General features: G+C 47.7%; 1 protein-coding gene across 1 annotated transcript; it reads right to left on the bottom strand.

Moving 5' to 3' along the window:
• Positions 1 to 516: 516 nt before the first annotated feature.
• On the bottom strand, positions 517 to 15,092 carry LOC112122875 (killer cell lectin-like receptor subfamily F member 1). The gene is made up of 6 exons (XM_026659155.1): positions 15,008 to 15,092; positions 13,606 to 13,704; positions 6,737 to 6,907; positions 2,385 to 2,539; positions 1,622 to 1,734; positions 517 to 735 (listed from the first exon to the last, which is right to left on the bottom strand). The coding sequence occupies exons 1-6, from the start codon at positions 15,090 to 15,092 to the stop codon at positions 612 to 614; spliced, it is 747 nt and encodes a 248-aa protein (XP_026514940.1). The 3' UTR covers positions 517 to 611.
• Positions 15,093 to 15,447: the final 355 nt, after the last annotated feature.

Below are 15,447 nucleotides of genomic sequence, written 5' to 3'. Positions count from 1 at the left end.
TAGCAATGTTCTGATTTGTTTGGTCAGAAAAAGCCAACTCATTAAAACTGAAACTGTTCAAGAGCCGTTGTCAGCTTTCATGAAACACCTGATTTGAAGAACATTGGGTTAAAAAAGTTCCAAGGTTGTCAAGGAGATGCTGAAGGAGGAATTGTCAGAAAAGCAGAAGACGACCCAGGAGAGCAGAGGTGATGGCAGAGAGACCAGATCCAGGAGAACAAGGATGTGAAAGTGTCCCTCCCACTGAGCTAGGTGGAGAACAAGGGAACTGAAGTATTGGGCGTGAGAGGCAGAAAGCAGAAGTGGGGGGTGAAGAGAAGGGGGTGAAGGAGCCAGGGAATCAATGATGGTGGAAGGGGATACAGGGGGAGGAAGAGGTGTGTTCTTGCTGGACCCGAGTCAGGGATGCAGTGTTTACATCCATGAGATGTGCCTTTGCCCTTGGGCCTGATTTGCACATGCATTTACCCGAGTTGAAGACACAAATAGCTGGTTTGAGGTGGCACGTACGTCTCCACAGGCACATCCGCTCCTGGAAGTCTGGCCCGAAGACTGAAACCCAAGGCAGTGTACTGGTCTGTTACAGGAATGAGTGTCTCTAATGCCACTGTTTATAGCGGCACGGCTTCCTTCTGGCAAATCCATTTGAATTCAGCACTGCAGGTTTCAGAGTGAATCCGATTCCCTTTTATCAACCCGCAGCTGTTCACGTCAGCAGGACCCATTACTGGGAACCTGTAAAACAGGAGAAAGGAAGTCAATGAGCCAAATTCAGACCCTCAGTAACTCTGCTGAAATCAATGGAGTTGATTACATCAGGGACAAATTTGTCCTTAATGTGCTTAGATTAAATGAAAGGAACCTAGAGTAGTTGGGTCTTCGTTCTAATCCAATGGGCAGTTTGAATTCTTTCCTGAGCTCTGTGTAGCACATGCTAGCACAGGGTAGCTCTTTGTCCCCATCTAGTGGCTACACCATAGATAGAGGTTTATGAAGCTGCTACTGGAGCTAAGCAAATACTTTTTTTTCAGTTTTGGCGCTAAACTGACAAAAAAATGGTTTGGTTCAAACCAAAACTAATTTTTCCCCCTAGGTTTTTCTTTCTGTAATGAAAAACTGAACAGGAAAAAAAATCATTACGAGTCAAAAAACATCCCTACATTAAATGAAATGCAAATATATACACATTATTTTTTGTTTTGTTTTGGGAATTTTTACATCTTTTTTTAATACACGGCTAAATTTTGACACAAAGCATCATTTCAAAATGAAAAGTTGCAACACTGCATTTCAAACAGTCAAGCAAACCATTTTAACTTTTTTGGTGGGGAAAAATTGGCAGCCAAAACTATTTGCTAATTTGAGATGACTTCACAAACAGTTTACTTGCCCTGAAAAATACATTATTTTTTCCAATGAATTTACTGGTCACTGACAAAAATTCACCGTTGTAGTTGCTAGAGTCTCTGCATTCAGAGTTGGCCCTGGAGCTGAAGCAATCTTGCTGTTTGGGTTGTTTAGATACACGGCTACATGTGTTCAAGGCCTATGAATAGCTAAACCAGAGGGTGCCATTACATATGCTTTAAAAAAAAAAAAATAACAACTAGGCAACACTCACAGAGTTTGGTCTAACACGGAGCTGTCCACCCAGGTCCAGTTCTTCCCTGGTGATGTAACACTGAGCCCGAGCCAGACATGATATTTACCCTGTGTGATGTTCTGTATGAACTCCTGTGGGGTGAAGACAAAGGGTGAGTACAACCTGCTAGACCTCGAGGATTCTTTGCTTCAGCCAGCAAACTTGACAGACTGTTCTCAAAACAGGCACTTGAGTATTTAGGACTTGTCTACACTAGAATTTCTTTTGTTCTTATAAAGTCCCAGCATTTCTACCATCTGTGTAGCAGCACCAGTGGGAGCGCTCATGTAAACGGGGCTCAGGGCTAGATGACAGGGTGGGAGTGCCAAGTGTCTAGGGGAATTAGGAGCAGAAGCAACAGTGACAGTCACTTGTCACCCCATTGACAGGGACTTATGCTCCTAACTCCCTTTTGAGCTTCTGAAAATCACACCCAGAGCGGTTAATATACCTCTCTGCCTCCCGCTCTGCTGTTCCCGTGCTTGGATGCTGATGGGGAAGGGGCATCCATCAGCATGAGGCAGGAGGAGGAATAAGCAGAGGCAGTGGAAACAGACGGGGTTGGGACTCTCCTGGCTTTCCCATCCCCCTGTTGCTGGGGAGCAAAGCGTGTGGGAGCTACGCCAGCCATTATGCTGCATTAGCATCCTCAGGAAGAAATTTCCTTCACCTCTTCACATCTGGGACCATGTAACCAGTGACCCCCTCCAGCAGAAGTCTCGCCCTCTCTGTTTTACTTTACCATCTCCTCCTGGTCTTGGATCACTAGCTTTTGAGAGCTCTTCGCTGAGCAGTCATTACGGCTCTCCTTCCAGTTTTTGCTGTCTTTGGAAAACCAGTAACACTTTCCCCTGCGTGACAGCCAGTCCATGGGGCAGAGTTTGCAGCCGGAGCCGTCTGGAGAGAGATGGGGCCAGATACAGCAGTAATGATTGTTAGCCCCAGGGAACGTTCTTACAACAGCTCATAGATTTAGGCACTATCGGTGATCCCATCCGGAGCCTCTCTCAATATTTAACAATGAGAGCTGGGCAGAACATTTTCCTCAAAACCGTTTTCCAGTAGAAAAGCTGTTTCAACAAAATGTTCTCATGAAACCGTGTCAATTCTGACACATTCTCACAGAAAAAGAAGTTCCAGAATAATAAGTTTTTTATTGTGGAAAATGTTCAGTTCTGAACATTTCAAAATTTCACTTTGAATTTTATTTTATGGATTCTCATTTTTATATGATTGATATTATTTTTACATTGTTTCATGATGTGTCATAATACGTTGAAAGATTCTGTGATTTAATTTTATAATTCATTAAGGGCAGTTGCTACTTTGTGCTGATCGAAACCAATGTTGATAAACTGCAGAGGGTTCAGAGAAGAGTCACGAGAATGATCGAAGGATTAGAAAACCTGTTGCACAGTGAGAGACTCAAAGCGCTAGAGCCATTTAGCTTAACAAAGAGAAGGTTAAGGGGTGACTTGATCACAGTCTGTAATATTTCATAATGGGCTCTTTGGTCAAGTGGAGAAGTATAAGGTGATCCAATGGCTGGAAGTTGAAGCTAGACAAATTCAGATTAGAAATAAGGTGTACATTTTTACCAGTGAGGGTAATTAACCATTGGAACAACTTACCAAGGGTCGTGGTGGATTCTCCATCACTGACAATTTTTAAATCAAGGCAGGATGTTTTTTGGAAAGATCTGTTCTAGGAATTATTTTGGGCAGTTCTCTGGCCTGTGTCATACAGGAGGTCAGACTAGCTCAGCGGTTCTCAAACTTCATTGCCCTGCGACCCCCTTCTGACAACATCTGGTCGACTTTTCTTTTCTAGATCAACGTGTCTCCGGTTTGTGCTGTAATGAAACAGTCTGGCACTTTGTGTCAAACTCTTTTCATTGCATGGCAAGGAGGAGACACTTTGATCTCAGTGTCAAACTGTTTCATTGTTTAATTATGACACAAAGTGGCACAGTTTCAACAGGAGAGATTTCCCCTACACGACTCAATAGCCCAGGGTTGGGGGCACTCCCCTGGGAGAGCTGGGTGCAATCCCCAGGTCCAGATCAGGCAGAATTCAAACCTGCGTTTCCCACATCCGGACAGAGGGCTGTAGCTAGTGGGTATAATAGAGAAGCGCTACCAGCCAGAATCCTGCTCTGTGCAGCCCCAGCTGTCCTTGATGTTAGACACCTACAGGGTTAAGTGGCCGCTGGGAGTGGGTGTTGAGGATCCCAGCAATATCGAAATGTTGGACTTAGGCTCCTCAAGTGGCAGTTAATCATCTAAGTCCCTTTGTGGATCTAGCCACAGGGTCCTCACTCAGCGTCACCCACTGTCACTATCTGTACCCTCGAGCGTCACCCAGAACCACCCGGGCATTGTCAGCCACAGGCATCAGCCAGAACTAGCGCTGCACACTCAGCCTCAGCCATACGCGGCTACCTCCGCGCTGCCCCTGATCTCCGCTCCCCCCGCAGGAGCAAAACCTGCATGACGCCCTCAGCCCTGACAAAGCAGAGCCACTTGCTTCCCAAACACACGTGTGACAGGCAGACGTGCTGCTGGTGTTTCAAGAGAGCATCTGAGGTCACTGCTCAGGTTTCTGTGTGAGAGGCAGAGGTGAAAGTAAGCCGGTACGGTCCGGTACGGCGTACCGGCAAGAGCCAGTACGCTGTGCCGGACCGCACCGGCTTCTGCGGCGGGGATTTAAAGTGGCCAGGCTGGGGCCGGAATTTAAAGGGCTCCTCTGAGCAACCTGCCAGCGGCCGGGCTCGGGGCCAGCATTTAAAGGGCTCCTCCGAGCTCCCCGCTGCGGTGGGGAGTCCAGAGGAGCCTTTTAAATCCTGCCCGCAGCTCGGCTGCCGGGCTGGAGCCGGGATTTAAAGGGCCCGGAGCTCCCCGCAGCTGGGAGCTCCAGGCTCTTTAAATCCCGGCCCCAACCCGGCAGCTGAGCTCAAGCGGGGATTAAAAGCATCCGGATCTCCCGTGGCTGCGGGGAGCCCCAAGCCCTTTAAATCCCGGCCCCAGCCTGGCCGCCGGGCTCAGGTGGGGATTCAAAAGGCCCGGAGCTCCCGCGGCTGCGGGGAGCCCCGAGCCCTTTAAATTGCCCCCACAGCTCCAGGGGCCGGGCTGGGGCCGGGATTCAAAGGACCTCTGCAGCTGGGAGCCCCTGGGTTGATTTAAAGGCCCTGGGGCTCCCAGCCACAGCCGGTGCCCCATGGTCTTTAAATCTTGAGAGGCCACGCCTCTTCTGGTTGAGGCCACACCTCTTCCGGATGAGGCCACGCCCCCTCAGGACTCCAGCAGTACCGGTAAGTCCTTGAAGTTACTTTCACCCTTGATGAAAGGTGGGTGAAGTTGGATGCCTAGTGCTTTCTGGTATCCGTTGGAGGTGGGAGTGAAGGCCCTTAGAGACCACTTAGAGACCATATGACTGTGCCTTTGGGGGGATGGCTACGGGGTACCCTGATGAAATCTGAACTATCACTAAATACGGTCTTTGGGGTGTTCTTTGAACTAGTATCTTAGACTAACCTGTCCTGCTCACTAGAGCCCGGGGTGGGGGGGGTGGGGAATTCAGCACATAGTAAATTTGCCAAATAATGCATTTTTTTTGCACTCAAGCTATTCACAATTTTGGGTTGAATTACACATATCGTTTTGGCCCCAACTTTGTTTTTTTTTCCTGGAAAAAGACAAAATGGTTCATTTCAGCCATATCAAAATGTGTCATTTTGATCTCTCATTTTTGAAACAGTATTTCAACTTCCAGTCTGGCTATTATAAAAATAAATGAATTTTAAAAGAGTGAAATACCTCTGAAAAATGTAAAAAAAAAAAAGTTTTAGGTTGACAAAATGAAGCCAAAATGAAGTTTTTAATTTTTTCCAATACATTGAAAATTTTCCAAAAAATCCAGTTTTGGTTTGAACTGAACTGTTGTTTATTTTTTCTCTCCCCTGCCTCCCTTTGCCCCTTTTTTTGGTTCAACGCCTGAACCAAAAAATCAATTATTCGCTCAGCAATCCTGCTCAATTGCCCTGTCTGACCACTGGAGGTCACTGTGCCCCACAATCCCCACTGAGAGGTGTCTGCCGTTGGTGCTAGTTGGCCGGCAAACATTGTCCAAGTTAGATCCAAAAGTATTTGCTTGTCTGTCCATAGCCAGCACTTCCCCCCTTCCCCTGATGCCACCAGACTAGAAATTCAGGCACCCAATGTCTGCCCTACCTCCAGCCGCTGCTAGGACTGGGGAGGCTTGGAAAGAAATTTCCTTCCTCTGATCCCACTTGGATGAGGGAGGTCGGATATGACCGTGTCTCCTATCCCTGGCCAGGGCTTTCTCTGATGGCCTGGTCTCTGCTGGGATCTGGTGCCAGATGCTAATATCCATGTTTCTGCTCCACCTTCCTGATCCACCTCTGGCCTCCTTCCCACTGGTGGGGATGGGGAAAGATGCCCCAGGCTCATCTTCTCCTGGCCTGAGGTTGGAGGAAGGAGACTCTCTCTCAGCAGCACCACTTCTCACAGACTCATAGAAATGTCGGGCTGGACGGGACCTTGAGAGGTCATAAAGTCCAGCCCCCTGCGCTGAGGCAGGACCAACTAAACCTAAACCGTGCCTGACAGGTGTTTGTCCAACCTGATCTTAAACACCTCCAATGACGGGGATTCCACAATCTCCCTTGGAAGCCTGTTCCAGAGCTCAATTACCCTCAGAGTTAGAAAGTTCTTCCCAATATCTAACCTGAATCTCCCTTGCTGCAGATGAAGCCCGTTACTTCTCGTCCTGCCTTCAGTGGCCATGGAGAACAATTGATCCCCGTCATCTTTATAACAGCCCTTAACATATTTGTTATCCTTGGAGGAAATATGGGAGCAGATCCCCTTCTTGCCTCCCCCATCCACAGTGCCCCCCCTCTGGCCTCACTGAGTGAGAGAAAATCTCCAGGGCCCCCTGAGGCTGGGATAGGAGGAGGAAAGAGGCTAGCAGGCTGGTCTGCCCAGGGCCTGCCTCCTTCAAACAGGCCCCCCTCCGCCTACGCGGTGCATGGAACATGCCGAGGGGCTCAGAGCCACAGTGAGTTGCGGTTACCTGCTGAGGGGCTCTGGGCTGAGTGACACAGGCTCTGCTTCAGGCGAGACACCAAGTCCTCCAGGCTCCTGTTGCATTCTCTGCCGGGGGAGTGTCTCTGGGCGACACCGCTGCTCTCGGGGACCGATGAGACTGCGCCAGTGTCCGTCTGCAGGGAGCGGCCCTGGAAAACTTCCAAGCAGCAGACAAGTGAGTTGTTGTTACTGTTGCTGTTATGGCCGCAGGAGCTCGGGTTGTGCACTTTAGGGGTCACTGATGCATAAGCTCCCAGGGGTCCCAGGGCTTTTCTGAGGTCCCTTGTGCTGCACAGCAGCTGCCCCTAAGGAGGGCTAATGGCCAGGACACCTGTCCAGACCATGCAGTCCTAGGGTTGCGGCTTGGACTATGGGGGTTTCCCCAGGGCCGAGGCAGGAACAAGGAACAGGGTGAGAGTGCAAGAACCACAGAGGATACCAGCTTCTTGGTGACTAGCACTGGGGCTTCTGCAAGGGGGTGTTGCCAGGAACCAAGATATCTATCTATCTATCTATCTAGTAAATAAACAAATTGCACTAGGTCTAGAGAGTCAGCTGAGTTTTTTCAGAAAGATAGTGAGCATTTGCCAGTCTTGTTCGAAACCAGTGTCCAACTTCAGGATGAACAAGTGACAATGCACTTAACATTGGCCTCCAGTTTGTAGTGTGTGGTATCTCTTGCTTATGTAACCCTTCTGCCCATCTAAGTTGGCAGCAACAAGGGCCGGGTTCTGTATCTAGGGGTCCGTTTCAATAGCGCAATGCAAAACCGGCTTGAGCCCCCACCCAGTGACCTGGGACAATTACATACCACCCCCTGGGCGCCTCTAAGAGGCAATATTTCCCCTCTCGCAAGCACGGAGTCTGAGTGTAGCAGAAAATGTTTAATAACATGAGGTAAACGACATCAGCATTAAATTGGAAAAAACACCACAAACAGGATTCATAACACAAACCATGAACAAAAGACCCACCCCAGCAAATTGGGCCGTGTCCTTTCCCTTTGGTTCTTGAATCCAGCAACCCAAAAATCACCCAGAGTTCCCAAAGTCCAACACCCCCAAAGTCTTTTGGGTCCAGCAATCACCCAAAGTCCCAAAAGTCCAACAACCCCCAAAGTCTCTGTCCCTGGTCAGTGCAGCCCCAGAGTAAAAGGGGGGCACACAGGGTGTTAAGGGGCACCTTACGTGATCCGAGGCCGACCGGACATCTCTCCATGGCGTTCTGCCGCAGCCTTCACCATGAGCCAGTAAACTTCCTACCGTCCCACGAACTGCTCTGCTCTATGAGCTGCTCCACCCACCGACCTGTGAGCCGCTCCAGCCCTCCTTGCAAATGGCTCCACTCGCCATTCCTCAGGCCGCTCCAACCATCCCCGCAAGGCTCCGCGCCGCTCACTGCTCCGCCAGCCGCTTAGCAATATAGCTTCAGGCTCCCCCACTAGCTAACACAGCACTCAGTGATCTCAGCTCTTAGTAACTTTAGCTCTTTTGTGATTTCAGCTCATAGTAGGGGAGCCCCAGTGCTGGTGCACCATTGGCCCAAAGTGAATTCAGCTCAGCAGCCTGTAACTAGACTCCTAATAGAATCAAAGTTAGCTCTGACATTCAACAGTGGAGAGAGATGAGCAATTGGTGTTTCAGGCTCTCAAAGAGGGACCCCCATATTATCAGGTACAAATATAACTTAGAGAATTTTTTCACTTCAAGGTCCCAGAAACAAAGGCAAGGTTTTCATCTCGAGGCCAAAAGACCAAAAACATCAGACACTTGATCACGGCCTTGAATAGACAAAGAGACTACCTACACTTGACCAGAGCTCAAAGAGCTTATCCCCAACTTCTCTCACTTCACTGGGTTGTGGAACCCATGTCCCTTGTCTAGCGAGAGCTATTTAGGTGATGGTGAGACCCTCTGTCATAAAACAGTTTCATTGTCCTTGATTCACATAATCAGGGTAACAACACTTTATTCCTCCTGCCCCAATAACAGAGAAACTGGGGATCCCACCCCATCCAAAGTAACCACTATCAATTGCTGTTGTCTCATGCCAGGCGGGTGGGTGTGCCTATGCAAACAAGATCAGCCCCTGGAGTTCTTTTCTACACTCACCATAATTCACCACCAGATGTCAGGGTAGAGCTCATCCTGACTCTGCTTACACTTAAATAGAAAATATGGTGCAATAGCCATGTTGGTTCACATAAACTGAGTTGTGTCTCCAGCATTCTTAACAGCCTCATTAAGTTCTTCTAAAATTGGCTTTGACAGTGACTGGCTTATAAGGCTTTCTGCATGTTGACGCAGTCCAGAGGCATGGTGTTTTGCAGCCTTTTCATATAGGTTGTCAGTATTGGCTTAGCTAATCAGTCTGGCAAACCAAGCACCTCCACTTTTACTATATAAATCCATGACATGCCCACATCTCGAATACTGCGTGCAGTTCTGGTCACCTCATCTCAAAAAAGATATATTGGAATTGGAAAAGATTCAGAGAAGGGCAACAAAAATGTTTAGGGGCATGGAACAGATTCCATATGAGGAGAGATTAAAAAGACTGGGACTTTTCAGCTTTTGAAAAGAGACGACTAAGAGGGGATATGCTAGAGGCTTATAAAATCTTGGCCATTGTGGAGAAAATGAATAAGGAAGTGTTATTTACCCCTTCACACTTAACACAAGAAGCAGGGGTCACCCAATGAAATGAATAGGCAGCAAGTATTTCTCTACACAACGCACAGTCATCCGTGGAACTTTTTGCCAGGGATGTTGTGAAAGCCAAAATTATAACAGGGTTCAAAAAAGAACTAGATAAGTTCATGGAGGATGGGTCCATCAATGGCTATTAGCCAGGATGGGCAGGGATGCAACACCATGCTCTGAGTGTCCCTAGTCTCTGTTCGCAAGAAGCTGGGAGTGGACAACAGGGGATGGATCACTCGATGATTCCCTGTTCTGTTCATTCCCTCTGGGGCACCTGGAATCGTCACTGTCGGAAGACAGGATACTTGGATAAATGGACCATTGGTCTGACCCAATATGCCATTCTTATATAAAAAATAATTATAATAATCAAAAAGTTTAGTACATAAACTCTCCAAGATAATGACCTCTTGAGATAGTGACTAAGTGAGATAATGACCTTGGCAAATAATGCATTTCAAAATCTTGGCCTACTAGGAAATGTATATTTATATAAGTTTCCCAGTCACAAATCTAGCATCCTGGAGCAAAGTCACTAAAACATAATCCAATGCTCTGGCTGTTGTTGTTTGTTGTGCCGCCGTTCACTCTACCGCTCCGTCTCCAATGGCCCTGCACTGTCATCTTCTGCTGCCACCTGCCACTGTGACCTCTGCGAGTTGGTCCCTCGAGGTTCCACCAGCGCTCAGTGATTTCAGCTCTCAGTGGGGGAACCTCGGTGCTAGTGCAGGCTGGGCCGTCTCTTCCACAGAAGTGCTGTTCTGCAGCAGGTCTAAGCACTTGGACCTGGTTATCAGTGATTTCAGCTCTAGTGGTCACTTAACAAACCAAAAGACTCACTATGAAGCCTAATCATCTCTCTCTAAACAGGAGAGAGGGGCAGGTCAAATCATGCCTCTGACTCTTAGGCAGAGCCCACACCACCAAGCAAAACACCTGTGCCCCACCCTCTCTCTCTGCACTAGGATCTGGCATCCAAACCTCCTGCTTAGTGAATGCAGTTCAGTTGAGGGTGACCAGAGCTTAATTTGTAACGAAAGAGGTGCCGGGGCTCAAGCAAGTTTGTTACTTTCATAACTGATGTGACCAGCCCAGAGGTTCCAAGGCTCTGAAATGCCGAGCCTAGAGGTGCCGGGGCTCAGCACAAATTAAGCACTGGGGGAGACCCCCTCATTCAGTCAGGCTAGGTACAGTTCTGCTGCCCTTTACTCAGACAATCAGGAGAACAACATTTCATGACCCCACATTTAATACTTCACGTGATTTGTAACCCAACACCAGCCAAAAGCAATCACTTGTGCAGCACAGCTCTGTCTGCTGGATACCTCGGCAGAGTAGGTGTGTTCATGTAAATACAATCTGGTCCTGAAGCCTTCACCCCTCCCCGGCTCATCACTAGCTGTCAGGGGAGAGCTCAGTCAGACCTTGCTTCCAAATCATCATTTTAAATTATAAGGTAGGCCAATATAGCCAAAACAAATGTGCCGACATTGTCATAAATAACAGCTGCGTGAGGAAGCTAGTCTTTGTTCAGACTTTTCAAACCCATTGTGCTTTCTCAGGTACAAGTATTTTCTCATATACTGTGTAGCTTTTAAAGTGGGTATTAATGTTTGAATTTCAATTAAAATTTCCAACCAACAACTAAATTGGCAACACTGCATGTAATGGTGGGGGGGACGAGTGTTGGGGAAATTCACAGGGGGTCTAGGAAAACCCCTGGGAGGGTGATCAATTGTTCTCCATGTCCACTGAAGGCAGGAGGAGAAGTAATGGGCTGAATCTGTAGCAAGGGCGATTCGGGTTCAATATTAGGAAGAACTTTCTAACTGTGAGAGAAATTAAACTCTGGACCAGGCTTCCAAGAGAGGTTGTGAAATCCTCATCACTGGAGGTGTTTAAGGACAGGTTGGATCAGGGCCGGCTCCAGGCACCAGCTTAACAAGCAGGTGCTCGGGGCGGCCAAGGGAGAGGGGCGGCACCTGCGGCAATTCGGGGGCGGCAGGTCCCTCACTCCCTCTAGGAGCGAAGGACCTGCCGCTGAACTGCCGCCACCAATCGCGGCTTTTTTTTTTTTTTTTTTTTGCTTGGGGCGGCAGAAATGCTGGAGCCGGCCCTGGGTTGGATAAACACTTGTCAGGGATGGTCTAGGTGTATTTGGTCCTGCCTCATTGCAGAGGGCTGGACTTGATGATACTTATTCCCCATTTTGTAGCTGTGCATTTGATTTTTTCTTCCTAAGTATAGCAATGTGCACTTGTTTTTACTAAAAAGAACACGAGTACGTGTGGTACCTTAGAGACTAACAAATTTGAGCATAAGCATAAATTTGTTAGTCTCTAAGGTGCCACAAGTACTCCTGTTCTTTTTGCGGATACAGACTAACACGGCTGCTACTCTGAAACTTGTCTTTACTGAATTTCATCATGTCAATTTCAGACCAATTCTCCAATTTGTCAAGGTCGTTTTGAATTCCGATGCTGTCTCCAAAGTGCTTTCAACCCCTCTCAGTGTGGTGTCATCCGCAAAATTTATCAGCAGACGCTCCACTCCATTGTCCAAAGTCACTAATTACTTCTGAAAAGTGTGGTCTAGGGCCTCACAGGGGAGGAAAAACACTCTTAAAAATGTAGGAAAATGGGATTGTAAATAGAGCTGGTCGAAAATTTTCTTTTTTATTAAAAATTTCAAAAATATAAAAACTATCTGTTTTCACACTAGACATATTTTGTTTTATATATTTTTCCTGGGTTTTGAAAACCACAGAGCCTCTTGTGTGAGACACAACAGGAGAGTATCAAGAATTGACCAGCACATTCATTGTATCAAGGAGTCGGATTAAAAACACCTTGTGCCAACATATTACAACCTGCGCCAATCAAAATCTACACAGTGGATTTTGACCAGCTTTAATTGTAAATGGTCTGACGGTCAAGAGAACCCAGTAGCAATGATACTTTTAGCTTGTTTTTCTGTTTTTAAATTGACTAGATTTAACGGTGATGGTCTCTTTAAGGACCCTAATCAGGAAACCACTGAAGCACATCCTTAATTTTAAAAGCGAACATATGTGTTTACCTGAACTGGGGCCTGTCCATTTCCTGCTCAGGGGCCTTTTCTTCCTGACGTTACTAATGATGTGGTAGCTGAATATAGGACAGCAGTTCTCAAACTGTAACCCATGATGAACCAGAGAGCACTTGGTGGTAGTAAAAGCTGGTCACATAGCTATTCGCGTAGCTGAAGTCCAAGTATCTTAGTTCAACTTATCTGGCCGTCCTCACGGTGGCAAGTCGATCGCCACGGCTCCCCCGTCGACTCCGCTTACTCCTCCTGCCGAGGTGGAGTACGGGCGTCGATTCGGGGATCGATTTATCGCGTCTAGATGAGACGTGATAAATCGATCCCCGATAGATTGATTACTACCCGCCAATCTGGCGGGTAGTGTAGACGTGGCCAATGTAAACTAACTGTCTCGCGGCCCACCACCAGATTACCCTGATGGGCCGCGTATGGCCCGTGGGCTGCAGGTTGCCCACCACTGGTCCACGCTGTGGTGCACAGCTACATGTGTCAGGGAACGGTTCTGGCCGGGGGAGGCGGTGGGGTGAGGCTCGGTAGCAGGGAATTGCCAGAGACTTTCCCCACTGTTGGAGTCTCCCTCTGCAACGGGTAAAGGCTCCACAGCAGGGAGCTGCCGGAGCCTTTCACTGCTGACTTCCCGTTGCCAGAGTCTTTCCCCACTTCTGAACCTTCCCCTTTGGCGGGGAAAGACTCTGGCAGTGGGACACTACACTGTAAAACAGAAGTGTAGCTGGGAGAGACACTGCTTGGGCGAGTAGAGAGCTGTGTAGGGTGCATACCTGAGTGCGTACCCACAGGATTCAGTGTATCTTAACCCTATTCACGTGAGCAGGGCCTCACCATCTACACTGCTATTTACACCCAAGTTGGGGGGGGGGCATGTGGTGTATGTGCTCTGCACACTGCCAAAAACAGTGTGCAGTGTAGATGGACCTTCACAGGCGGACTGTGCAATGGAAAAAATTGAGAATCCCGGTCAATAAATAGAAAATAGCTAAGCTGAATTACTAAGGCATAAGAAATTTCACCACCTGCGTATTTACAAAACAGACGGGATCCAGACACTTACCCAGGATAGTCAGAATGATCACGGCTACTGTCAGAATGATGCAAACAGCCCCCAAAATCCCTAGCATGAGTTTACAGCGCTGGGAACTCAAAGGAGAATCTGTAAAACATGCAAAGTTTGGTGAGACGCCTTCAACCTTATCTTTGCCTTTTAAAATCTGGTCTCACGTTATGTCATTAGGCATTGTTAGATAATATCCATAATGCAATACAAACTGAACTTTATCATCCAACCCTACATGTGGTAATTTACAGTACAGTTGCATAGCGGGGAGGGATAGCTCAGTGGTTTGAGCATTGGCCTGCTAAACCCAGGATTGTGAGCTCAATCCATGAGGGGGCCATTTAGGGATCTGGGGCAAAAATCTATCTGGGGATTGGTCCTGCTTTGAGTAGGGGATTGGACTAGATGACCTTCTGACTCTATGATTAAATCTATGATAGCCAGTCTTGGCTTGATTTTTTTTTAAGCCTCAATGAAATCTACTAAAGTCAAGTGAAGAAAATGTTGCAGCAATTTTTCAAGTTATGGGTGAAGATTTTCAAAAGTGGCAAGTGATTCCGGGTGCTTAAATTTAGAGACCTTAAAGGGGCCAGGTTTTCGGAAAGCACTGAGCACCCGCCCTCTGAACCCTCTGCAGTTTATCAAGATCCTTCTTGAATTATAGATATCAGAACTGGACACAGTATTCTAGCAGAAGTCACATCAATGCCACATACAGAGGTAAAAAACCCCACTCTACTCCTACTCAATATTCTCCTGTTTATGGCTCCAAGAATCACATTAGCGTTCGGTTGCAGCCCCACACTGGGAGTTCATGTTCAGCTGGTCGGGAATTTGTCAACAAAACTGTTTTTGCTGGAAAATGCCGATTCATCAAAACTTCTCATGGAAGCGTATCAGTTCCAGCAAAGTTTACTCAGCTTCAGGGGTGGTTATGGCATCCCCTGGGATGTGGGGGAGCCAGGCTCACGTCCCTGCTATATCCAAGGATCTTATTTTTGTTCTGCTGCAGAATTAAAACAAATGTCGAGACTGCTACATTTTTCACAAAATGGAATTCCTGTTTCCAGCCAGCCCTAAAAATAAGATTTTCAAAAGGGACAGGTGATTCTAGGTGCTCAAATGTAGAGACCTTTGAAAACAGAGCCTATGGGAATTGAATGTCCAAATCCCATTGATTTTGATTCCATTTGGGTGTCCACATCTCTTAGGCAGCGTTGAAAATCTCAACTGTAAAGTGCAAATATCCATTTCTGAACAGGAACAGGGAAGGTCTGGTCATGGGGTCAAAGAAAAGCCTGTCTGACACACATCAGAATAATGGCGCTCTGCACTTGTGCTCTTCACTCATTCTCTCCCTGCGACATGCTCATGAAGCAAAACTTTCCAACGTCCGTACCTTGGATCCTCCCAGGTGACAGGCGGGTGGTGGTTTTCTCCTGGCATCGGAGGTTTAATACCGTGTAACCTTCTTCATCCTCCATCTTCCAGGCTTGCCCAGAAAACGATGAGAAGAGAAGAAACAAATGACCCTCCACAGACTCACCCTGGCTGACTGAGGGCTCAAGGCTGCAGAGGAAGCGCTAGCCCCACCTCGAGCTGTCAAACCACAGAGTCGACTCAGATGCAAGAGGCCAGCTAACCTGCTAGCGAGCTGCAGGGCCTGGCACGGTGAAAGGGCAAGAGGATTAGAATGTGGCTCAGAACATAACGCTCAGTGGGGGAGCACGTAAAGGGAGCAATCACAGGGCAAAACTGAACCTCCTGCCCTGAAATAAGTCGCAGGGAAGTTGCAAGCTGCAGGCAGGACCAAGAACAGCCAAGGCACTGGGGGGTTAT

Source organism: Terrapene carolina, unplaced genomic scaffold (assembly GCF_002925995.2).
Source record: "Terrapene carolina triunguis isolate 2854851 unplaced genomic scaffold, T_m_triunguis-2.0 Scaffold595, whole genome shotgun sequence".
In the NCBI taxonomy this organism is placed as follows: domain Eukaryota; kingdom Metazoa; phylum Chordata; order Testudines; family Emydidae; genus Terrapene; species Terrapene triunguis.
This window is presented reverse-complemented; position numbering and strand designations above follow the sequence as displayed.